Raw genomic sequence first — 26,444 nt, forward strand, 5'->3', positions numbered from 1 at the left:
CATCTAATGTAAACAAACTGTTGACATGTTCATATGTTCATATGTGAACATGCATGTTCACATGCTTTTGTATGACCGCTTTACACCACTGTCTCCCCTCCCCTGACCCCCCCCCCCATTAATTAAAGTCCCAGACGCGATCTATAAGGATACAATAAATGATGGGGATGAAGATGAAACTGGAACGTGTCCAATGAAAAGGGAAAAGATTCATCTTCAGCAAATATGTTCGTGCTTCTGTAGGTGAGCTACGTCGACAATGTGATTTTCCTTCATTAAGCGAAAGAAATCGCACATGTAGATTAAAATTCTACACCACCCTATCATGGTCTTGTGCAAGACCGCAGTATTAATTAATTAATCAATTAATTAATTGAAAGAGAAATAAATATCTGAACAGATCTGTACATGCAAAATTTTGCGTTCAGTGTTTCTGGACCGACCCATGTTTGCTCTTTCTGGCATGAAATGGTAGCGCGTGCAATAAAAACATACATATGTTAGTTTCACCTCTCATCTGTGCAATTATTGGTTTTGTTGCAGTATCGTGTGAAAGTTAACGCTAGTTTTTCTATACCGTCTTGATATCATTTTATACATTTACTTCACCTCTTATTTTTGTAAGTTTATGATAAAGTGTGACTGTTTTTTAGGTATAGCAATAGATATCTTGCGTAAAATTTTTTGTGCTACTGTCACTGTTGCCTTCCGCCGGCTCCCATGCCTCGTTAAGCTGTTGCTACAGTTTTTTGCCTTGGAAACTGTCAACATTGTGAAATGTGCAAAATAAAGGTGAACTGAAATTGAAACTGAAATTCAAATTAAGAACAAAGCTCTATGTAGCAGCGCCACTCCGGTGGTCTCGACAATGTGGTCAACCCCGTTAAACAACCACACGTGTAATGTCGCTGCCATAAATTTATCCGCGAGTTGAGGGACCTGACTCGCCATCAATAGAGCATGCCACACCACCATACGAGGAGCGACATTTCCCTCAAAACACCTGCTACAAAAACAACTTTTTTTTCTTTCTTTTTTTTTCTTTTACTGTCTACCCCCAGGTTGCTGTCCTCTCCACATGCAGCGAAAACTATCCGGCCGAAGCTTTCCTTTCAGCGGTGAAGTCGCATTCGTCAAAACGGCGCCGTTTAGCCGCCCGTGAGAGCTCGGTGGGGAAAGTGTACTTCGTTGGTGACGTCTTTATTTGAAAAGCCTGTGCTTCGCCTTGTGGCCACCCGCCTACACCGATCACAAGCGCTTTGGCCTGGGGACCATTGCAAGAGATGGTATGTTTTGGGCTATTTGACGCCGCTGCTGAACGAACTAGTTCAGCGGGCTCGACCGCAGTTCAGCTTCGAGCAAATTTTCCTGAAACTCGTAGACAATAACTTTGAGCTTTCTTAACCACGTTCCTAGAGAAAATGCGACAGCATTTGGAACTTGGCCCACCCCTAAATTTTCCCAAACCAAATTTGGGAAGTAGGCCCACTCGTGATAATGAATTGAGAATTAGCGGGTATTGCTTTATATTTCACAAATATAGCCATATTTGTGAAGCCCTCCCCCCCCCCCCCCCCTCCCCCTGAGCCAAGCTTCATTTTAACCTGGTGACAAAGCTGGGGCGACGTCCTAGCCATCGTCCGGTGTTGTGTTACGTTGCTTACTCATAAAAATACGAAAAAAGAAATTGAGTTATTGAACTAAACAACCTGTCGCGTCATGTCTCGCGTGATGTTATATGTGCCATAATTTTTGCTCCACAAAAATATCGGCGGGACGACGCCGTTTTTTCCGCTGTACGGCAGCCGTAACGTTATCGCGTTAAACGGGCTTCTTTCTCTGGCACGCACCGAAAAGAGGGCCTGGGTGTTAGTGCCCGGTAGAGGGCGCATTCTTCACGTACCGTCTTTCCCAAAGGTAACCAGGCTGCATGATTTGCTTCTCACTCGCATATTGGAGCTCTTGCGGCTTCCCTTAAAATAATAAAAGTTTTGAAAGGTGAAAAAACCGAGTAGACCTGCGAAAGTAGGTGTTCATTCTACAATTGTAGGCGGCAATTAAACTCCGTCTTAGGGGTGTGGTATGATACCTTTAGCGGGTTAATGCTCATGTATGCTTAATTGGTAATTCCTACTTAAGATTCACAGATGGCGGAGAGTCCTCATATAGCACTACCAGCGCAGTGGCGCAGCGGTTAAGCGATGCGCCACTGCACTGGCAGGTGGCTGTTTCTATCCCAGCCACCCGTCGGGATTTTGTGAGCCATGTTCCTCTTCCCGAGCAGCCTCTCGCGCAGATATTCCGACGCTCGTCCGAACTTACCCGAGTAACTCGTGTAAGCTCGGGTAGTAACTCGGGTTGCCAGGCAACGGCACAAGATCGTAAGTGCCGTTTTTTTGCCAATACGCTTGTGGTGTTAGCTTGTGGTTAAGCGTTTGGTTTAGCTCGTGCCGGCTCCCTGGCCGGCTCGACGCCATCATGAGCTGTGAATCCCAGCGCCTGTGCGAGGTTGGTGTCCTCGGGGTGTGCAGGCGACAGGCGGCAGTGGTGCGGTGCCATCTGTTCGAGCGCGGCTGAAGCGGTTGCTAGGCAACGGCGACTCAAGGTCGTTTGGTGGCCGCACCGCCACGAGCATACGCGACGAGCCGATCCGGGCTCCAGTAGTGTTGCTTTCGCAACAAAAAAGTTCTCCTTACCTTCAAGATATTTATAGCTTTAGAGCTTCTGCTCACCTTACAGATATTAATAGATTGAGCGGGGCTATAACTGCTCCACTTCTCGACTGAGAAGCAAACCATAAGCCTAGTTACTTTTGGCAAAGACACTACATTAAGCGTAAATGAAATAAGAAATAATGTTTTAGACAGCGATCAGAAGCACGACTGCACATGTTCATACCCGTAAAGGAAGCAGAGCCTCACTGGCCGCTAATACTATTTTTCTACATGCAGGAGAGAGATAGGGTAAAAGGGCGAGGAGACATAAAGAGGAAAGAGAGAGATGAAGTAAATTTCAAGCACGTCAGTTAAAGGTTGAACATTTGGCAAAGCGAGAACCTGTCGAAAAAGAATGACGCCCTCAGAAAGCGGAACGGTGTCTGGCGAACCTCCATGGCCCGTAACTTATGTGGCTGCCGTCCGAGAATTTCTCATCATCTTCCCTATGAGCTCATTCTGTTTTGGTGCCACTTGGCTGAGCATAGATAGCCTGCGATTTTTTTTTTCACAGCGCACAGTACTACATGTAAAGTGGGACACCTTGCAGGCGCTGATGGACAGCCTAATGGAGGCGGCGCAGTTCCCTGGCGTCGTGGCTCTCAGCAGTAGCATATCTGTGTCGCTGGCCGCCGTGCTGCTGGCGTCGCTGCTGGCGCTCGCGTGGTGGTCCCACCGGGACGGAAGCGGCAAGGCCCGTCCATCGCTGCCCCCAGGTCCTCGGGGGCTGCCTCTGCTGGGGAACCTCCTGTCCGTGAAGTGCAACTCCGGACACTTCCACTTGACCCAGTATCCGCGGTGGGCCGCGGAATACGGAGCCGTCTTCATGTGAGCATCCTGTTGCTGCACACATCAGCACATCGGGGCACACAAGTCCAGAATGTGTAAACAAACAGCGGCCAGGACATCTAACCCGTACACGCTGGACACACTGCTAGTGACCATGTATCAAATACACTTGCTGTGGAAAATAAGGTTTGAGATCGAGGACGAACAATGCTATAATGCACGCATGAGACGGACAGAAAAATAAAGCTCTGTGCACCGAAGGAACAACAAAAATTCTCAAATAGTTTTTTATTGATCTATTGATTGAAGATTTACCTTCTTGAGCTAAATCTGTGAACATATACAGCGTGCACAATTCATAAAAAAGAAGTCAAGGACTTGAAAAATTACAAACCGATCAGTTTATTGTCCGTTGCCTACAAGGTATTTACTAAGGTAATCGCTAACAAAGTCAGGACAGTCTTAGACTTCAGTCAACCAAATGATCAGGCAGGCTTCCGCAAAGGATAATCAAAAATAGATCATATCCACGCTATCAATCAGGTGATAGAAGAATGCGCAGAATATAACCAGCCCCTATATATAGCCTTCATTGATCACAAGAAAGCATTTGATTCAGTGGAAACCTCAGCTGTCATGCAGGCATTGCGGAATCGTTGTGTAGAAGAGTGTTATGTGAAAATATTGAGATATTTATAACGGCTGCACAGCTACTATCATCATCATCAGCCTGACTACGCCCACTGCAGGGCAAAGGTCTACCATGTCTCTCCAATTAACCCTATCCTTTGCCAGTTGCGGCGACCTTATCCCCGCAAACTTCTTAATCTCATCCGCCCACCTAACTTTCTGCCGCCCCCTGCTACGTTTGCCTTCTCTTGTAATCCACTCCGTTACCCTTAAGAATCAGCGGTTACCTCACCTCCGCAATGCATGCCCTGCCCAAGCCCACTTCTTCCTCTTGATTTCAACTAGGATGTCATTAAGCCGCGTTTGTTCCCTCACCCACTAACCCTGCTTCCGATCTCTTAACGTTACACCTATCATTTTCCTTTCCATAGCTCGCTGCGTTGTTCTTAACTTAAGCTGAACCCTCTTTGTTAGCCTCCACGTTTCTGCCCCATAGGTGAGTACCGGTAGGATATAGCTGTTGTATACTTTTCTCTTCAGGGATATTGGTAAGCTACCATTCGTGATCTGAGATAACTTGCCATATGCGCTCCACCCAATTCTTATTCTTCTAGTTATTTCCCTCTCATGATCCGGGTCAGCGGTCTTTACCTGCCCTAAGTAGACATATTTCCTTACTACTTCCAGCCCCTCGCTACTAATTGCGAACTGCGCTTCCCTTGCTAGACTGTTGAACATTACTTTGGTTTTCTGCATGTTAAATTTTAGCCACACCGTTCTGCTTTAACAAAACTTCTGTTTGGGCTAGATGGTGCATAGCTTATTTTGAAACGAATTCAAGCGCACAACAACACGCACACAAGAGAGTAAAGACACAGGACAGGCGCTATCCTGTGTGCTTTGCCTGTCTAATTCATTGATCATGCTTTGCAGTTCATTTCCTGAGTGGCTTAGCAAGGCAATGTCATCAGAGAATCGCAGATTACTTAGGTATTCTCCGATAACTCTTATCCCCAACTGTACCCATTTCAGGCCCCGGAATACCTCCTGTAAACAGGCAGTGAATAGCATAGGCGAGATCGTGTCTCCCTGCCTGACACCTTTCCTTATTGAAATTTTATTGCTGACTTTATGGAGAACTATGGTAGCTGTCCAGTCGTTATAAATACCTTCCAATATTTTCACAAAACACTCTTCTACACCCTGATTCCGCATTGTCTGCATGACCACTGAGGTTTCTACTGAGTCGAATGCTTTCTCATAATCAATGAACGCTATATATAGGGGCTGGTTATATTCAGCGCATTTTTCTATCACCTGATTGATAGCGCGAATGTGGTCGGTTATCGAGTATCCTTTACGAAAGGCTTCCGTAGTTCTCCATAAAGTCAGCAATAAAATTCCAATAAGGACATGTGTCATTCAGGGAGACACAATCTCGCGAATGCTATTCACCGCCTGTTTACAGGAGGTATTCCGGGGCCTGAAATGGTAACAGTTGAGGATAAGAGTTAATGAAAAATACCCAAGTAATCTGAGATTCGCTGATGACATTGCCTTGCTAAGTCACTCAGGACATGAACTGCAAAGCGTGATCAATGAGTAGACAGGCAGAGCAGAGCGGTGGGGCAAAAATTTAACACGCAGAAGGCCAAAGTAATGCTCAACAGCCTAGCAAGGGAACAACGGTTCGAAATTGATAGAGGGGGGCCGGAAGTAGTAAGAGTATGTCTACTTAGGGCAGGTACTGACCGCTGATCCGGATCATGTGAGCGAAATAACGAGAAGAATAAGAATGGGGTGGAGCGCATATGGCAGGTTATCTCAGATCACGAATGGCAGTTCACCAATATCCCTCAAGAGAAAAGAATACAACAGCTATATCTTACCGGTACTCACATATGGGGCAGAAACGTGGAGGCTAACAAAGAGGGTTCAGCTTAAATTAAGGACAACGCAGCGAGCTATGGAAAAAAAATAATAAGTGTATCGTTCAGAGGTCGGAAGCGGTAGGAGTGGGTGAGGAAACAAAGGCGGGTTAATGACATCCTAGTCGAAATCAAGAGGAAGAAATGGGCTTGTGCAGGGCATGTAAAGCGAAGGCAAAGTAACCGCTGCTCCTTAAGGGTAACGGAGTGGATTCCAAGAGAAGGCAAGCGTAGCAGGGGGCGGCAGAAAGGTAGGTGGGTGGATGAGATTAAGAAGTTTGCGGGGATTTGGTGGCCGCAACTGTCAAAGGACAGGGTTAATTGGAGAGACATTGGAGGCATTTGCCCTGCAGTAGGCGTAGTCAGGCTGATGATGATGATGATGATGATGAGGATGATGACAGCGTGGATCGAGCGGGAAATAGACAATGGTGGAAGGAACTAAAGAACCAAGGTAGGTTTCTCAACTGAAATGCTCGTGGGAAAAGCCGTAGCATATAGATATTCACAAGGCGCTCAGAAACAGTCAGACAAAATATTAGGGAGAAGACACTAAGTGGAAATACGAACGTTCTTGTCTGCTGTCGCTGTGTCCCCACTGATTCAACTTGACTGCATCATGTTATGATTTGCTGTGACAAGGATGGAGTGGTATATAGGTATTTCCACAACAAGTCTTTTTTTTTTTTCATTCATAGCCTTCCTCGGCTAGCATACCGGACAGTCTGTAAACGCCGGTATGTCACTCACCCTTTCACTTTGCAAATGATCTTACTTGCGTACGATCCGCAAAATAAATATCGAAAAAATAAAGAGAAACATGAAACAAAAACTTAGTAATACAAGTTGCAATCAGCAGAATTCGAAATACAATCTGTGGCACTGAGTAGGGTTACGAACCGTCCAACGGAGGCAGTCGGTACGGAGGAAGAGTGATTAATGAGCTTGACGGGGCACGTTGGCAAATAAAAACTAGTGCAGACTTAACAGCAAAAAATACCATGCCATCCAATTAACGTTTATTTATGTGGTTTTTAAAGGAACCTTTCGCATTTCGCTTGCCGCTTTTATGCAACCTCCGTTGAGACCACGTTTATGACGCACAGTCCTTTGGTTCTTGTGGCCTCTTACTTCGCCTGAGTGCGTGATATATGCAAAACATTGTCGTACTTGAAGCAGTACCCATAGATATCTGAGCATTTAAGGCAGAATTTCGCCCCAATGCACCGTTTGGTTTCAAATCCGACAAACGCCCTCGCCAAACCCTCTTTGAGCGAGAGATTTTCCAGGGAAATAGCATTTTGTTCTTTACGTTTTTTTTTTTTTTTACACGAAGAAAGTTGAGGGAATTCATTGTGTATACTCTCCACCAACGTGGGTGTTGCACATAACCTCACTCTTGTCACTCTCTGTTTGATTAGGAGCGCCTGCCTTTCTTTTGTGGCTCTATAGCAAATTCCCTTCATCATTCTTTCTTCGCAAGCTGCATGTTCCTCTTGATGACGAGGAGCACAGCGAGGACAGAAGTAAACTTATCAACAAAACTACGTGAAGAGGATAAATCTGGAGCCTCGTTTCCCTGAAAGCTCCACGTTTCCTCACTCCACACCAGGATAAAACTTGCAGGCGTCAAAGTGGTGTTCCTCAATGATTACGAGACCGTCAAGAAGTTCTTCACCCGGAAAGAGCTGCTGGAGCGCTCTTCGAAATGGGCACTCAGGAACGAGATGAAAGGTAAGCCACGTCAATTGCCATCGCTGCTGGTTATGCAAAAGAAAAAAAAAGGAAAGTGTCCAGAAACGTCTCTGGATGGACAGCAGCCTCTAGGCGATTAATTCGCCGCGGTGGCTCAGTGGTTATGGTGCTCGGCTGCTGACCCGAAAGACGAGGGTTCGATCCCGGCCGCGGCGGTTGAATTTCTTTGGAGGATAAATTCTAGAGGTCCATGTACTGTGCGATGTCAGTGCACGCTAAATAACCCCAATTTCCGGAGCCCTCCACTACGGCGTCTCTCATAGCCTTAGTCGCTTAGGGACGTTAAACCCCATAAACCAAACCAAACCAGAATTTTATGCAATTAGTCCAAATCTCTCCAATGAACTGCGCATGCTGATGACTGCAAACAAAGAAGAGTGCCTATATGAGAAGGCAAAGCAGCGCAAAGAACATGGACGACAGAAAGAAACATTGCGCCAAAATACATGCGCTCGCGAGAAGCTTGCAGGCAAAGAAACCCCTCGAGTGCACATACCTCATCGAAAGAGCATGAATTTGTTCGCCCACAGTGAACTAAAAACTGATATGGAGTAGTGAATTCGGAAAACTGACATGGATACGGTCGATCCCGGATATATTTAAACCAGATATGTTGAATTACTGGTCATATCGAGCTCACAGATATCCCCTTGAAAATCCAGTAAAGGTAGTACGGGAAAGTCGCTTAGTATCATCATCATCATCAGCCTGACTACGCCCACTGCAGGGCAAAGGCCTCTCCCATATCTCTCCAATTAACCCTGTCCTTTGCCAGTTGAGGCCACCGTATCCCTGCAAACTTCTTAATCTCATCCGCCCACCTAACTTTCTGCCGCCCCCTGCTACGTTTTCTTGAAATCCACTCTGTTGCCCTTAAGGACCACCGGTTATCTTGCCTTCGCACTCCATGCCCTGCCTAAGCCCACTTCATCTTCTTAATTTCGATTAGGATGCCATTAACCCGCGTTTGTTCCCTCACCTACTCCGCCACTTCCGATCTCTTAACGTTAAACCTACCATTTTTCTTTCCATCGCTCGCTGCGTTGTCCTTAAAGGGCAGCTGCATGACTTTTTTGAGAATTTCGCGATATTCAAGGATTCAAATTTATGTAGGCTGTAGGTAAAGCATGCCAAGTGTTTCTGTACTAGCATTTAAAATAGTGACGTAATCGACGATTGAATTTTGCGCTTCCCCTCAATGCACAAGAGGAGTGCGGAGAAACTCAGCGTGACGTCATGAAAGGTATGATTTCAAATTACCGCTGTCGTCCGCCACACCCTGCCCTGACGCTTTAGACGCTGCCAAACAACTCTCGGCAGGGTTTGCCTTCGGTGGCGTTGGTTTCTCTTCCTTGAAAGCAGGCGTTTGTGCGTTGAAAATGTAGCGATACCTTCGATGACGTCATCAAGCGCCCCCCGCTTGGCGTTGTGCGCTGCGGAGAAGCTTGGTGGGCGTCCGGATTTTAATCGGCGATCACTTCACTAATTCAAGTGCTAGCCCAAAATGACTTGGCATGCTTTACCTGAAAGTTTCACACATTCGACCCTCTTAAGCTCGTTGATTTCTAAAACCGATGCAGTTTCCCTTTAACTTAAGCTGAACCCACTTTGTTAGCCTCCACGTTTCTGCCCCATAGGTGAGTACCGGTAGGATACAGCTGTTGTATTCTTTTCTCTTGAGGAATATTGGCAAACTGCCATTCGTGATCTCAGATAACCTGCCATATGCGCTCCACCCCATTTTTATTCTTCTAGTTATTTCCCTCTCATGATCCGGATCAGCGGTCACTCCCTGCCCTAAGTATACATACTACTTCCTACGCAGTATATCCATGTCCAACAATTCTGGACAAACGCATCTTTGAGCGGAAAATCATTTATGATCGCAATTGTTTCATATAATGTCAGACTTCACTATAACATTCAATATATCCGCATACCACCCGACGGCAGTCTTGTATTTCTTTTTTTTATTAATGTTTTGGCTACCCTCAAAAGCTTTCCCCATTGGTTTTCTATGGCAGTTAACTATTTGTTGCGATTGATGGAAACACTTTAAAAGAAAGATTTTGCTACATATCAGAAGAATAGCTGATTGTCTTCAATGCTTTCATAGCGGTGTCTAACAATTTTCGAAATTCCAAAAATTTTGTCTGAGAATGCTAGATATGCGAACAGCACTACATGCTACACGCGTCTCATTACATAAGAACGCTAACACTAATATTAAAAGTTCAGTACCTAATATTAGTTAACCAGGCTACTAGTTATCATGTCTTAGATGTATTCTGAAGTGCTACACCGTTGACAATGCTATGGCGAAAAAAGCACTCTTCTAACACATAAAGCCTATTCTTAATAATTTCAGAACATCTTAGGTAAAAGATGCGGTATATCTTGCTCGGTATCGTTTAGAGATTCTTTTTGGAGCTATTTCGGAAACTTTTCGAGCAGTAAACTGGCTATGATAATTGGTAGTTTTGTTATTCTCTGTAACAAGCACGGCTGGCTCGCTTTCAGGTGTATGCTCTCTGAACGGCAATGCATGGATGGAGAACCGGCGGGTGTGCTGGCAAGCAATGGTCGAGCTGGGATTTGGAAAGGACAAGATGCGGACTCAAGTACAGGTACGAAGCCCTCGGTCATCGGAGCGCACTCTTTGAACATGCGTTTGCTGTCCTCAACTCTCTCCTTTATCGAGGCGGTCGCGTAGTCGCAGTTTACTGAGTTTAAAGGCTTAAAGGCTTCAATTGTATGTGTAGAAAACTGCAGGGATCGCATACATTGCGATCGTAAGCATCAACTCTAACGAGTCAGTGCTCGGAATGATGTTAAAAGCATCGCAATGCGCCCAGTCGTACCAGGAGTGGTCGCCAGTCATACGACGTGTGGCTCCAGACTGGAGTGAAGCAGCAATATATGAGGCAGCGCAACCATTTTTGCGGCTTTTGTAGTTGCTTTGAACGTACAGGTTCGATAATTCATAGCGGGATCACTTTAATCGTGGTTTCGCATAGGGCTCCTCAACTTTTTAATAGCATCGACAGCTACTCGCGCACCCTCTCGGAGGTTCCAAGGAGCAGCGCTCGCAGACGACGCGTGGTAGACCTATCGCGCTATAGGCAGCGATAGGCTCAGTCCGCCATAAGCCAGTTGGCGACACGTGACTTCTTCGGCTTTGCACTCCGCCCCAAGGGTCCAACTGTTGGTTCCGTTGAAAATGAAGAGGGACCTTAGTTTCGCACTCGTGCAGCGCCATCTGCATGCGCCTAACATAGACGGCGGGACCATATGTGTGACAGGGTCCGGAGGATGTCGCAAGGTTCAGACAATGAGACAGCGCGCCCCCAGTTGGCACTTCTCTAAACGCAGAGCCACGGCTCAAGTGTTCCTGCTAGAGTTGTCGACACTGCACTTTTTTTAGGGTCGGAATCACAGGGTATGCCCTAATAAAGAGAAAAACCATAATAATTTTATCACTGCGCGCCTCCCCGCAAGTCTCGCGACAGTGGCTATGTTCATGAAGTAGTTTATAATGTGCTTTGTTGACGTTTTCTGTTGTCAGCATTGTATATCGTAGCTGATAACAATACACTGCAGTGCTGTTAAACACAAAGTTGACCTAGAGTGTGGGTCGTAACGGCCATTTAAGCCGTGGAAAGTATGCTGTGGAGAAACCACGTTATCCCCGTGGGCTCAGGATGGGCCGTAGACGCAGGCTAAGAAAGGAGGGTGACGTGCTAGTTAGTTGGACTTATTTACGCACAGGCAACTACACCAAACGCATCGCGCCAAAATACATACGCTTTCGAAAAGCTTGCAGGCAAAGTAACCTATTTAGTGCACGAACTCGTCGAAATAGCCAAAACTTATGGGACCGCAGCGCCGAGGGTAACCGTGGTTTCGAAATTCTAAAAACTGCTATGAACGTTACTTACGGTGGGCTACACGTCTCTCAATAATTAAGGAGCCTAACGGTAATGGTTAAAAATTTAACCATTAAGTATTTGTTAACTGTTGCTAGTAAGAACTTCTTAGCTGTATTGTGATGTACTATACCGCTGACAATGTTATGCCGAAAAAAGCGCTCTTCTATACTTCGTCTCACAAAATGTTTGCGGCACTACGGAAGGTAGAGCTCTCCTCCAATCAGGGCTGGAGGAACACAAAGAATAGTCCCTCGAATATTTGGGAAATGTATGACTAAAAATCAAAACAATAAGCATAGCAACTTAAAACATGGTTTGGACAGGTATATTTAAGCGGTAGAGAGTGTTTCAATCACTGGTGGTATTTACAGACAATCCCGTGCGGACACAGCTCTGCGGAGGCCTGCTGCAAGGTAGTGATGCGTCGCCATTTTCCAACATGGCGTCGGTCGAGTCGGTTGTGTCTCCTGTGTGCTCTACACCGACAGTGCGCTGTTTACCCAAGCAGCAGATGGCTTTAAATTTTCTTGAAGCGCTTCGCGTAGAGTGCGGGGGCAGTTCGAGTACAAATGCGCTCATCAAGAGGACGGCAAAACTCACGCAGGTGAGCGAGCGAAAGCTTTACAAGTGGACAACGCAGACGTTGAAGGCGGGCCGAGTGTTGTCACCGAAGAAGCGTGCTGGCGGAAGAGGCCGCGACCGGACGAAGAAGCTGGACGATTCTTACCTGAGCGTGCTGCGAAGGGTGGTACACAGCTTTTTCCAGAGAGGGAAAATTCCAACTATCGCGAATGTGGTGGCATATTTCGAAAACGACGACACGCTGCCGACCGCGTCCACAGCGACAATGCAGAGGAGGTTGAAGAAACTTGGCTTCCGATACAAGAAGCGCTCTCGGAATGCGATGCTAACCGAAGCGACGCACATTGTGCAGTGTCGCCGCCGGTACCTGTGCCAGATAGCGGAGCTGCTACGCAAGGGTCGGCCTATTTTCTTCACCGACGAAACATGGGTTAACGCCGGACACACGCGAAGTCGAGCGTGGACTGACTGCACTATCCAATCTGCGCACCAAGCGCATCGATCCGGACTGTCGATTAGTCTACAAAACCCCAGTGGCAAAGGTGGCAGGCTTATTGTGACTCATTGCGGAAGTGAACAGAGTTTTGTCGAAGGCGCAGCGGAAGTTTTCCGAGCTAAGAAAAACTCGGGCGATTACCACGAGGAAATGAACGGGGAACACTACGAAAACTGGTTCTCCAAGAAACTTCTCCCACTACTACCACCCGGCAGCGTTACAGTGCTGGACAACGCGCCATATCATTCTGTAAAGCAGAATAAAGTACCGCTTATGAGTAGCCCCAAAGGGACATACAGGCTTGGCTGTCCGGAAAAGATGTCGCGTGGAGCAGCGGCATGGTGAAGGCCGAGCTCATGCAGCTTGTCAGAATGTGAACACAGGTGGGGAGCGATACCGTGTGGACTGCATTGCTGAAGCTGCTGGCCATCTTGTTGTGCGCCTGCCACCCTACTGTTGCCAACTGAACCCGATAGAGCTTTTCTGGAGCGACGTCAAGGGTTTCGTGGCCGGTCAAAACACGACGTTTAAGCTCCAAGACGTGGAGCCTCTGGTTTGGCAACGCATCACGCAGGTGACTTTTGAGAAATGGGAGAATTACGTGCAGCATATTATCAGTGAGGAAGATGTGATGAGAAAACTGGACCACATCATCGACGATGTTGTTGACCAAGGAACGGTCATTGTTGTCAACCTGAAGGACGACACAACCAGCAGTGCTGAATTCAGTTGTGATGAGGACGATGAGATAATCGAACTCGTTTAACCTGCGTTGACTTCCGCACAACACATGGGCTTGTTTTGCATTTCTCTACCATCGACATTCGGCTGCCTCGGCACGCTGAAGTAAATAAATTTATATGCACATGACACGAACACTGAAAATTACTTTGACGTGATAACAGAGGAACTGATGAGAACAGGTCGTGACAAAAAAAAGTGCCGCTAGTCCCTTTAGAACAAGCGTCCGCCTGTCCAAAAAAAAAAATCAGAGAGAGAATAAAAAGACGTAAAGCGTCACCTGCAGCGAGAGAAAGAAGCTAACTATTAGTACGCCGTCTTTCACATCGATGGAGCCACCTGTCACTAGCAGTCTGGGCGACAGGCGCGTAGGGACACACTAATGTAGTGCGCGCCATCCTGATTGTATGAGAGAGCCATCCTGATTGGACGGGAGCTGCAAACATTTTTTGAGACGGAGTATATCTCAAAAAGCCTATTTTTAAATATTGTGTGGAGTCCTAGGTGAAGCACCCTGCATAAACGAACATATTTAGGACATTACAAAAACGACAAAAAGAATACCACTATATGGGCACACACCCCCAGCATTCGGAATAACGTGTAGTTGCCAGATCAAGTCGGACGCAGCAGCGGGGAATCGGAAGTCGTTGCTTTGCTTCTTGCAGGCCGAAGTGCAGCACCTTCTGGACAAACTGGACGAGATCGACGGTGCGCCGGTGACCGCGCGTCCCCTGCTGACTTCCAGCGTGGCCAACTGCGTGGCGCTGTACTTGTTCGGCCAGCGCTACGACCTGGACGACCCACGGCGCCGGCGCATGGACCGACAAGTGGAAGCCTTCTTCTTGGCCGGGGCCTCGATGCCTGTCGAGCACCTACCCGGTTGGCTGAAACGCCTGGCCGGGCGCTTCTTACCTCACAGCCGGAGCGCCTTCATGAAGCGCTTCACTGAGGAGCTCGCCGAGTTCTCCAGGTAGATGGCCCGGCCCCGTCTATATAGTTCAGCATTGCTTCAAAGATGGGTGGTATAGAGTGTCAGCCAAGGGGCAGCTGCCTTCGCAGCGATGTGATACTCCACCGGGTTTCGCGGTTTAGCGGTAGTGGGATGGTATCCACACGTCCGATGTAATGACGTCATTCATCAACGCCGGTGATAAGTTGTGCTAGGAGGAGCAAGTAGGAGCGGTGGGAGAGATGAAAATGTATAGCGCACCAAGAGACGAGAGCAAGTGAAGAATGAAAAGAGACACGCCAGCTCTTACTTGCAACAATTTAGTGGGAACCGTAGACCGGAATATGCAGGCATGTCATGGCATGACACCATGCATGCGCAGGCAACCAAATTATCTGCTACGTCACAAGTACTGCAGCTCCATCCAAGGTAGAGCAACGGACGGCTTTAACACTCAGACATCAGCTAAGTCCAGTTCAGTTCAGTTCAGTTTATTTTCCTTAAAGACCCCCTTGTATCGGGGGTATTACATAAGGGGTGGGATTTTAATGAAATGAAAGCTACCTTACCTCACTGCATCGATGATTTCGCGAGTCATTTGGCAGCCGGTTTTGATGATGGTGCATTCGTAACAGCTTGGTCTGTACCTGGATTCCTCAATGGTCTTGTACTTAGTGAGAGCACGGTACTCTTGCGAGTTCCGTCGTTGAGTGCGTAAATAACAAAACCTTCTCCTTTCAGGATGATTCGCCGATTTTGCAGCCAGGTACCAAAACTGGTCGCCCAGGCAAGAGGGAAGAAATGTAGTTGTCGCGTTTAACTGAACGCTAGAAAACACAGGAAAAGCCCTAACGCGCAGGAAACGCGGAGAAGGCATTCACGAATGTCTGCATTCACCAAAGTCATACACCAGTGAAGCCATACACCAATGAAGCCATAAACCAATGTGCACTGTTTTGTCAAGGACAAGGCGAAATGTTTTGTTTGGCCTCCTGTTGCAGACTTCCCACTATCTAGTGATATCTTTACGACAAAGTTATAATATTGAACTAGGGGAAGAAGGGGAAAAAAAACTCCCACAGGCACCTTCACCTCACACTTGCTAAACATTGTGTAGCCAATACGCCAACACCTGTTGATAGCCTGCCTTGCCTTCACCCTACGGGCGAACATAGAAAACGTACTAAGCTGGCAACAACAATCTCCTCACATCACATCATTAAGGCCGGTACCATGATGACCACTGCTGACGGTATTTCTGCAAAGTTTTAAAGATCATAATGCTCAAAAGTGTTGCATTATTCTCTTCCAAGAAATTTCGCCGCTTGTTGAAACAATGATCGAGTTCATTCGCTGATTTTTTTTTTGCCTCTTTTTGCGTAAGTATTATTCGCAGTACCATGATGGTGCTTCAGGGGCTTAACGCAACCGCCTCTTCGCGTTTTAGTTCCATGCATTTAACTGCAATATGATGGGGAAAGGTCTGTATTACTTCCATCTGATTTCTGACGTACCTATACGCCGCACATCTGGAGTTTCGCACCGATTCATTTGAATGGTTCACAGTAGTGTGAAAGAAACAGACATCTGGCGATTGCGAATGTTATAAATTTCTGAATAGCAAATCGAAGGTTCTCCTATTAACTCTTATTAGCGAATTAGCTAAAGCTTGTTTGAAATTATTCGAAACAAATTGAATATTTTCTCTAGTTCTTGAATACTTTTCAAATAATTGGTACGAAGTGGGAATGGGGCATGCCAAAGTTTTCTTTGAAGACTATCTCAATAATAGGGCCGACTCCGACGCCGTACAACATGCTGACGCGATCGGTCTGCTGCGGGATGGAGGGTGCAACGGCGCGACGCGGTCCAGTCATGCGGCGGCGTTCGTAATAATGCTCGTACAGGGCCTTTAAGTTTGTATGACGGAAGAGGCCTCAGCCAGGTTTACCATGCCTGGATGCCCGAGCTCGAAGGTCATGGCTCATACGTAGTTATTTGCGCCTCTTAGCTACCGAGGTGCAGCATTGGTTTATTCGCTGTCGTCATCATTGAAGAGAACGGTAATTTTTCTATACGTACAACATGGCAGTGATAAAGCTAATATACTGACTTTTTGTTGCCTGCTCCCTAGTGGAGATTAGCGTGGCGTCTTTTCACAAATATTGATGCTAAGCTGTAAGTTAAAGCTACGTACTGCGACGCCGCCGCCGCTAACACTTCCCTGTTTCGCACAGTTAATCGCTTTGCACAAATATTCGCTGCTTATGCGTATGTCCGTGAAAATATTTGATTCGGATCAATCACTATTCAATTCATGCTCGATTCGATGGCAACGCTGCACTATTCATACTGGATTCGGCTTTCAAAAAGTACTGTTCGAGCGGATTAATAATATGGCATGAAGTAAACAAAAGTTCTCAGTTATGCACGACATGCGACAACGAGCCGCGCGTCCAGCGCTCTGCAATGTGAAACTGTAGCACATAATAAGGTGGCCACGAGTGAAGAATACACAACGGTCATTTCTTATCACTTTGTCGTCGACATGTCATTGCAGAGAGCAGATCGCAATCGCCCAGAAGACCCAGAATGGTAGCCGTCAGCGATCGCTCATCGACTTTTACATCAACGAAATGGAGAAGCAAGCACCCAGCGCCGACCGCCCTCTCACGAGTGAGACAGCTTTCTAATATCCTGTGTTTTAACGGCATAAAACTACGATTAATCACACCAAAAGTTTTTAACCTTTCCTTTTGTGTCGCCCTTACCGCCTTTAACGTACTTCACGAGGAGAAAAAGAGAGTTATAGAATATTCTTTATGCGTTTACGTTTCCGTTTACCATGCTATAGACTGGCGGCGACTGCGCATGCGCGGTCATTACCGGGATCTGTTACCGTTGTGGCGAGTTAACTGCGGAGCTACCGCAAATTGTGCACATATTGAATCGATGCCTATTCAAAGCGACGAACAATAAACCAAATTCGCACGGAGGCGTTCATTTGACATCTTACGGGCAAGAAGTGTCTGCTCGCCGCCGCTTTTTGGCTTCCTGCCACGCTTCGGTGTTTTCGGTCCGCCTGCTAGCAATCGATGATTGCGCACGCTGTAATTTCCTATCAGAGTCCAGTCGTTCACTTTATTAAGGCGAAAGCCTTTAATGGCTCATACTGTCGTCCGCTAACAAAGCATGTCAAACGCGTTTAACTCGGGAACTAAAAAAGATAGAAGAAAAAGAAGAAAACCAATGGTTGCTTCAGATAGAGCAGGAAAACATGAACCCAAGAGCCAAGTTTCCCGACTGCAGGTTAATTAGTTCATTAATTATAGGCAAAAATGGCAAAATTGCGTCGAAATAGCGCTGACGTCCATGTAGCCACGCGAATGGTGAGACGTCACATCCACCGGAAGTCGTCACAGCATATTGAAAATTGTCACAGAATGCTCGGTAAAACGCCGGATTTGTGTCAAATTAGATGGAGAAATGTGTAATTAAGCGTAACTGACACTTGAGATCCCCGAAAGATGTGCAATTCGGGTATCAATATAGCCACGGCAACGGTGTGACGTCACATCCACCAGAAGTCGTCATGGCATAGCGTCCTTTGCTTTAGCCTCTCAACACTTTAGTTGCCAAAGTGTCCACGCAATTTTTGAAGGGACACTGAGGAGAGCACTATTAATATTTTTTTTATAGCAAAATCCGATAGTTCGGCATGTCATGGCTTTGTTGCCACTTGGCCGGCAGCGAAAGATGCATTTATTTCTAAGAAATTTGGATTCGAAGTTGAAAAAGTTTTTCCCGCCGCTCTGATTCAAACTTGGGATTCTCCTATGACGACACAGGACTAAGTGACGTGAAACATGACGTGCGCATGACGTACCGCAGACTCCGTGATTTCTGGCGGCCAGCAGTGCGGCCTAGCAGCAGCCGAAAAGAAAGCTACCGCCGGCCGCACGTTGAAGGCGTCTATCGGCTATTGCGGCCGTCGCTACAGTCGCTTCGATTACGTTTGCACTGGCGTTTTGCCAGCGTTACGATGGATCTCGTTCTAGAAGTCGTCAACGAAGTTCTCGCAAATAGACACCTTTAGCATACCGTGTACCTTGTTACCGCTAGCGGAATACCGGGAGCCCTCCTACCGCCGGAAAACAGGCGCTGATTGGTCCCGATGCTTCAGGAGCGCGCGTAGCTGCCGGGCACGTGGCGCCATCTGGCGACGTCAAGGACATTTGCGTATGCATTGGCTGCGCCTCAGGGATTTGTGACTTGTCGGGTCCGAGAGTTGCTAGAACCATTGGTTCTAGCAACACTGCTTTGTCCTATGACGTCATCACGCTTGTACTTGCGAGTTTGGCCTGTGGCGGCGATACCTGTACTTTGGTTCTTGCTCTTTTCTACGTTACAAGAGCTTTGTTGTCAGTATGAGTGGCGTTTTTGTAATCAGGAGCTGGTATTCTGTCGATACAAGCCAACTTCAATTTCTCCTCAGTGTCCCTTTAAGGTAAGTTGTTGGGCGAGTTGGTGACAATATTCCACCGCGCGACGAACGGGTCACACAAGAAGAAAATACTCCGCGACACAACACAGCGCTGTGTTGTGTCCCTGATTGTTTCCTCCTTCTATGTTCCGTTCGCCGCACTGTAGTCATGGAATATCGCTTTATTAGGCACATGTTTTCATTTTTTTCGATAACTTGTGACCGAATATGTGATCTAAACTGCTACGTGTTTCTGGTTGTCTTGAATGGACCACCATTCTTGATCGCTTACCGTGATTTTAAAAAATAAATATTTTTCCGCATCAGTGGAAGAGCGGCTGGCGTGCTTTCATTGTTCTAGGTATTCTGTCCGATTGCCGAAACAAGAAATCAAAAGAAAAATCGCTTAATTTATTTTTGCTTTTTAAGTCGTTTTAGAACAAAATAACAAGCCACCTTGGCGTTAATTCTGGGTTAATTTATAAAGTTTCCTGAAAATGCATCATGTGTTCCCAAGGCTCAGTTTCAGACATAAATTTCCCTGAAGAGGGAAGATTTGGTATATGGTTTTTGGGCTATGGGGATGCCATAGTGAAGGGCTTCGGAAATTTCGATCACCTGGGGTTGTTTAACATGCACTGACATCGCACAGTGCACGTGCCTCTAGAATTTCTTCTCCATAGAAATTCGACCGCCGCCGCCGGGATCGAGCCCGCGTCCTTCGGGCCAGCAGCCGAGCGCCATAACCACTGAGCCACCGCGGCGTACTGAAAAAGGAAGAATTCCCCAGATGAAACATTGTAGATCTCGACTGAGGTCATCGGCAGTTGAAAAGCAAAGCAGTTAGCTCTCCACCCGCTGAAAGGCGCTACTAATAAGCCATTGTTGTTTTTTCTTATCCGTGATCCCCGGAGTTAAAGAGGTTGACACCTGCCTACTCACCTGCCCTTGTGCCACCCAGGGAACGATCAGTGTTCCTTATGTTCCAGTTCTTTCACCATGCGTGCCTGAGCACTGTCTGTCAGGGCGCAGTGCACATGCTCCCGAGCACCGCGTACATCGTAAAATGACATCAGCTGTCTCCTCTTTCCATGCATTCGACAGAGTATGATGATTTCGAGAAACCGAATGCGATGCATCTTTGTCTCGCTCTCTCTACGTTGTGTTGCATCTCAGTAATTTCATTCATCCAGAATTCGGTGTACCTTTACTATACGAGGCTTAAATAGCCGATGCATTGCACTCTGAACCTTCCTGGAGAAGTCTGGTACCGACATTCGTAATCTGAACGAACAAACGTAGTGTTTAAAACAGGACACAGAAAGATGAGGACAGGACGGGGCTTCGCCCTGCCGACCGACATTCGCCCTGCGCTCAGCGTCGAAGCTTTGTCCAAAAAAAAAAAAAACCCAGCTGGCTGATAAAGCAAACCCACTGTGACGACAGAATTTCACAACTGATATCGAAAGTTCCGTATTCAAGCCGCTTTTCGTCTGTTCGTTGGAATAGCGGTCACAGGGGGCTGACAGAAAGTGAACTCCTCAGGCGGTGGACAAAAAGATCCGCAGATCTGGAGTCTTGCAAAGCATGGCGTAGATTTTCGACAGTCTCACGCTTTCATTACAACCTGTGACTTATAGCAGCATGCACGTCCTTACCCAGACGTCTTTGCTTCTTACCCAGTCCCTCTCTTTCATCTTTTACATCTATTTCCCCAATGAAGGGTAGCCAACCGAAACACCCTCTTGATTACTTCCCTCTCCTCTCTTTTTTTTAGGTTCCCCCTCTTTCTCTCTCTCTCTCTCCCTGGAGTTGAAAAAAAGGACCCCCATCCACTTTCATTTGAACTTTACTTCCAAGCCGTACAATCACTTCGCGTATATTGTCTGTTGTTTATTGTGATATTCGGCAAACACCGAAGGGATCGGTGACATCAGCGTCTGTGCTTGTGACTGTTGCAGCGTAATTAAAACGCGAGGAGGGACGCAGGGCCGAACATCATTTTCCTTTTTTTTTTCACAAGTGCACAAGTTACACGCGAGGCTCGACCACACACTGAGCTCTATTAGGATATGGAGATGTGTGGGACTTAGTGGCACTGCAAAAGGATAAAAAAGGACCTGCGCTGTTCATTCTTTCCTTTGCCGTCTGTCTTTCACCCTGTTCCATTTCAACAAACCAAAGTCGTTGTTCGTGTCGGACCGGTGCGCAGTGTCAAGCCTGGTGGCCAGCGTCAACGACATCCTGCTGGGCGGAACGGCTGCTCTGTCGCAGTACCTGCACTGGCACGTGCTCAATCTGGCCGCACACGCCGACACGCTGCAGGCTGAGTTGCATCGCGAGATCGACGCCGTGGTGGGTCGCAGCCGTAAGCCCACTTGGGAGGACAGGACGCGTCTGCCGCTTACCATGGCCACCATCTGGGAGATGTTTCGCAGGAAGGCGATCCCGCCCCTGTGCCTGCCCAGAAGGTGAGCGGACATCCACGTCGTTGTTGTGGCGCTTGGGCTTTCTCACCGCTGTTTCTTTTTCTTTTTTACGGAGAAATAAATGCTTGGCCTCCACATCATGCTTTCCTCGGTCCCGTGCGGATTCCGAGCAGCGCCGCAAGTTGCAGTTGCTATGGTGTCTCAGTTCATCTTCGCCTTTAATATCTTGTATGGTCGACTTCTGACCTGGCCCTTCAGCTCAGGACGCCTTCCTACTCCTTGAGGAAGAAGTATTAACAGAAGTTCCACTAGGATTAGGGCACTTTATTCTTGCGCTCGATTTAAAGGGTGCATTTGACAACGTCTCGCAAAAGGCAATCTTCCAACAACTAAAAGCTTTAAAGTGCGTGTTGCGAACCTATATTTACGTGAAGGCATTTCTATCGGTAGGCACCGCTACGACAGGAGTTGGTGGGACCCGCTCTGACAACGCTCCAATCCACGGCAGCAGGCAGAGCCATCCTTCAATGGACCAGCATCCCGGGTTATTGGAAAGTTTTTGGAAGCCAAACGCTACCGTACCACATTACGGGTCACAATGTTTTCACCAATACCATTCATATGCACCATGAACTGCACGTGGGAAGGTGCAAGGCTCGAGTGGAGTATTTGCGACAAAAACTCCGGATTAAGTCACATTCGTGTACGTTACGGCATATCCAAATGGGGGCGCATTCGCTATATATACGTTAGACAACGTATACAACCCACTAGTAACAGCCTTTATTAGAGCAGAAAGCCTTGCCGCAGCTGAAGCCGTAGCTGTGGCCTTTGCGACTAAACAACAAGACAGGCTCGTATAAAGCGGCCCACGTTATCATAGGCTCCCAGCACGCCTGCTGGAATTATACGGCTGTTAGACACCCCAAAATGGCAGTAGAACCCCTTACCGCTACCCCTTTACAAAAACATCATCGAATTACTTAAGCACTGCGTCATGTCTGTGTAGAGGGCAACGAGGAGGCTAATAACCTCGCTCAAGCGCTAATTAACCGAGCGGGTCCTTCCCATCAACATTTACACCATTTTACGAGGAGCGGAAGGGAGACGTGCGCTGCTCGGAGCCCCACGGTTGCCCCCTCCCCTGGGCCGTTAATCCCGAGCGCCGTTTGTGCCCTTGCGTTCGAGTCTACAAAACAGCGTGTTCATTGGTGCGCATGCAGCGTCGGCATCGCAGGCTTTGCGCGCTCTCCCGAGAAAAGCGGAAGCGCGCAGAATTGCTTCAACTTGCTTTGAATTGCTTTCATTGGCTCGCTCCGCTTCCGGCGGCAGGGCGGCGCCGACGTTTCTAGTGCGCTAGCACTTACCTTGCACTTACAGTGGCCATTCCCCGCATTTAGGAGTTGTCCGTCCGTCCGTCCGTCCGTCCGTCCGTCCGTCCCTCTGTCTGTCTGTCTGAAGCCGGTTTCGTGGCAGGCTGCTCACCTTCCCACCGTGTCTGGCGTGAGAGGACGCTCGCGAAGAGCAACCTGCATCGCAAACTAACCCAAGCAACCCTAGTTCCATCGATGGTAGCACACGGCATAGAAGGGTAGAGGCGCATCATTCAACGTTCCACCACTGCGCCGGGAGTGGTAGGAAGACTCCCAGGTATCTTTGAACGTAGAGTATGGCCAATTCCGGATATATCGATATTAACTCATTATTGCTATTCTAACTGCCATTCGTGAACACTGGATCTCAACACCGGAACCGAAGTGAAAACCGAACTGCTAGCGAGGCTTAACTGCGTAATTCGACTATCATTTTTTTCTCTATTTCAGAACGTACTAAATTTTTGGGCGAAAATGGGCACTGGGGCGACAGAACTTAGTAGTGGCGCCACCGTCGCCCATGAATCACTCTTAAAAACTCCCCGTGCGGACCACCCTTGATCGGTGGTGCCGCCATAACACAATGCGAGTGTCACTGTTATGTTAAAGGTAGGTACATGGGCCAATGTTGCACGAACATTTCAAAGTTGTCCTCTGGACGCTGAACTGTCTTCAAATCCGCTCCAGTGTACGTGTATCTCATTGTCGCAGCGCTGCGGAGGACGTGATCATCGACGGTATGTTCATTCCCAAGGGAACGACTGTATTGGTGAACACGTGGGCTGTGCACATGGATGGCAAAACGTGGAAGGACCCCGCCAAGTTTGACCCTTACCGCTTCATTGCACCCGACGGATCAGCGCCTACGTCGAGACCTGAGAACGTGATTCCTTTTACACTGGGTAAGCTCTTAAGTACCCGCGTGTTGGTTCGAAAATCTTTTGAGACTTCCAAACGGAATGGCAGACGCCGACTCGAGATATATTTGCAACGCTTCTGCTCTGCCCACGCACTTCTATGAGTAGTCATGCTTTGTCTGCGAATAAGGAAAGAGCTAGCACATGTATAGGGTGGCAGCTCTAGCGCTGTTTTGCTGTCTCTTGCTCTGGGCGAGGATGGTGGGAAACCTACGTGCGACGTCAGAGAGATGCAAGGTGTTTAAACAAGCTCCACTTTGGTTACGAAAGACAGCGTTGTGGGGGGATGTGGATAAATTCAGACCCCTAAGAGGTATTTAGCATGCGTGGGCCTCTCATAGATCATGTGCGTCGCGGCCACTGGTCTGGGAATTCAAACCACCGTGGCCGACATTCGATTCTGCGACCTTATTCTCAGCAGCAGAGCTTCTTAGATACTACGGCACCGAGGCGGATCAGTGTGATTTTAGCCCCATCGTAACAGCTCATGTACAACAGCTGAAACGGAGCAAACAAATCGACGAGGCTCCATGAAGAAGCAAAACCTCGAAGAGCACTACGCCCGCATAGCGTGCTACGTCATTAATAACGTTACGAATTGGTGCCATACGTCGTTTTGTCCCTAATTTATTTCCATGTTACTGAAATACAACCAAGATAAAAGACCGCAAAATGAGAACAAGGAGCTTCCGTGGCAGCGCAGGATGTTCTGATACTAGCGTTCTTTTTTAAAAATTTTCTTAGCGTACCATAACTCGTAAGTCATGTACTTGAACGAAAGGGACAGGATCCGCCTCTATGTTCTGCTCTAGATGCCTGTTCTGTCGTCTTTCCTCACAGGAAAAAGGAGCTGCCCTGGGGAGGCACTGGCCGCCACGGAGATGTACTTCTACTTTACGCATCTGCTTCACGAGTTCCGCATCCTTCCCGAGGAAGGCGGCAGCCTCGCACAGATAGAGTCGCTCATTGGCGGCTCAAACGATCTCGCCGGCGTTAAGCTGCGCTTTCTCAAGCGGTGACTGCGTTCGTCGCACGCTCGCCTTATGTTCTCGTAAACTGTATGCTGAATACAAGAATACTGGATTGCATAACTGCATAACATAGCAAACTGTACACCTTAGACAGCCTGCACACTGTAGACTGAAGATAAGCGGCTGATCAATACCTAACATTCGACTCCTCCAACCACTTCTCTCTTACCGCACGTCTCACGCGGAAAGGGTGATGCGTGCCTCCGCACGTAGGGCCGGAACCAAAGAGGGAGGTGGAGAACTCTTGTTGCCATCACCTCCCCACACTCCGAAAGTAAAATTATCGGGAGCGCTTCATTCATTCATTCATTCATTCATTCATTACTTACTTACATGCTGTGAGAGCGAAAACATTGACTACCTTTTAATCGACCCGCAAATATTCTGTAATTCACACTTAATCCACCCTAATCCCTGTTCTGCAACATAATCTCACGTAACCCACCAGAATTCACCATTAATTCAATGTAATGCAATCTTAATATACAACAGTCCGCCAGAATCCACCCGAAATTCAACTTATTCCACCCTACTGAAAATTAATCCAATGTAATTCACTCTTAATGTACTTTAACCCACCAGAATCCACTTGTAATCTACCACAATCTACCACATTGCAACTTAATCTAGTGTAATCCACTCCTAATCCACCCTCAATCCACCATACGGCTACCAAATCTATTGTAATCCACTCTTATGCACTGTAATTCATCTTAACAACCTTACTGCAACTTATATCAATGCAATCCACAGTTCACCGTAATCCAACATAATTCAACGCACTGCAATGCGCCAGAATGCACCTGTAATCCGTCACAATCAAGCATAATCCAACCTAATCCTAAGTAATCCACTCGAACCATCTGGCATTTATAACACCCTCTTTTCTGTGCCCTCTCGGTACACGGACAACGCCGGCTTTTCTCGTAACGGGATATTATAATCTTCAATAGACAGTTTTAGTATGGCGTGTTTTCCGGAATTGCGTGTTAGGGGTATAACGGGTCCAGAGTGCGCATGCACAGAACGCTAACGGGAAAAGAGCGTTACATAGTCAATGCGAAGAAGCCTATATCGGAGTAAAAAGGGAGTAAGCTGTACTCTCGCACATTCCCTATTGTGGGCAGGGTATGCGGCTCAAATCCCGGAGTAGTCTTCAATTGCTAAATGTACGAAATACTTAAGATTTGCTACGGAAACAGATTCTCTCTTCAAAACGTGCCAAGTTTTTCCTGTTCCGAAGATTTTAAACGAGGTTGCAACATCCCTTGTTTGCTGACCACCTCAGGTGCCGTGTTTAAATGCTCCTTCCCTTCTAGGTGCATCTTATTACTATGCTTTGCGGGGGCAATGTAGTACACTCACTCTAAAAATGTAACTAAAAATTCTTCTAGTTGAAGAAACATAAGGCAATTTGCACATTCGCAGCAATGCGGATGATTAGCGCTAGCTGGTTTTTCCTGGTGCTTTTCCGATTAATGACCTTGCGGTGTATGATTTCGTATAAATCTCAAATTTGATTATTTAGTCTTTCATGGGTGGCTTCTGCCTCCAGGCCGAGAACTTGAGGGTCCTGGCGTCCTTCACGGTCGGCTTCTGCTTATCGAGCTTAAAGTTCGACGGCCTTTGCCATCTTTGATGGGCGGCGGCTTGAGCGCTCGCCCCTTCGGGGTTAGCAAGCGTCTCAAGTTTGAC

At 47.3% G+C, this 26,444-nt stretch overlaps 1 protein-coding gene across 1 annotated transcript; it reads left to right on the top strand.

Annotated features, from left to right (window-relative positions):
• The first annotated feature begins 1,136 nt into the window (after positions 1-1,136).
• Positions 1,137-24,874, top strand: LOC149372137 (vitamin D 25-hydroxylase-like). Its single transcript, XM_089585853.1, has 9 exons — positions 1,137-1,286; positions 3,265-3,542; positions 7,674-7,795; positions 10,337-10,443; positions 14,233-14,537; positions 17,077-17,192; positions 21,212-21,470; positions 23,513-23,703; positions 24,559-24,874. The coding sequence occupies exons 1-9, from the start codon at positions 1,284-1,286 to the stop codon at positions 24,735-24,737; spliced, it is 1,560 nt and encodes a 519-aa protein (XP_089441979.1). The 5' UTR covers positions 1,137-1,283; the 3' UTR covers positions 24,738-24,874.
• Positions 24,875-26,444: the final 1,570 nt, after the last annotated feature.

This window comes from Amblyomma mixtum, chromosome 1 (genome assembly GCF_055824585.1).
Source record: "Amblyomma mixtum isolate Tamu chromosome 1, ASM5582458v1, whole genome shotgun sequence".
In the NCBI taxonomy this organism is placed as follows: Eukaryota; Metazoa; Arthropoda; class Arachnida; order Ixodida; family Ixodidae; genus Amblyomma; species Amblyomma mixtum.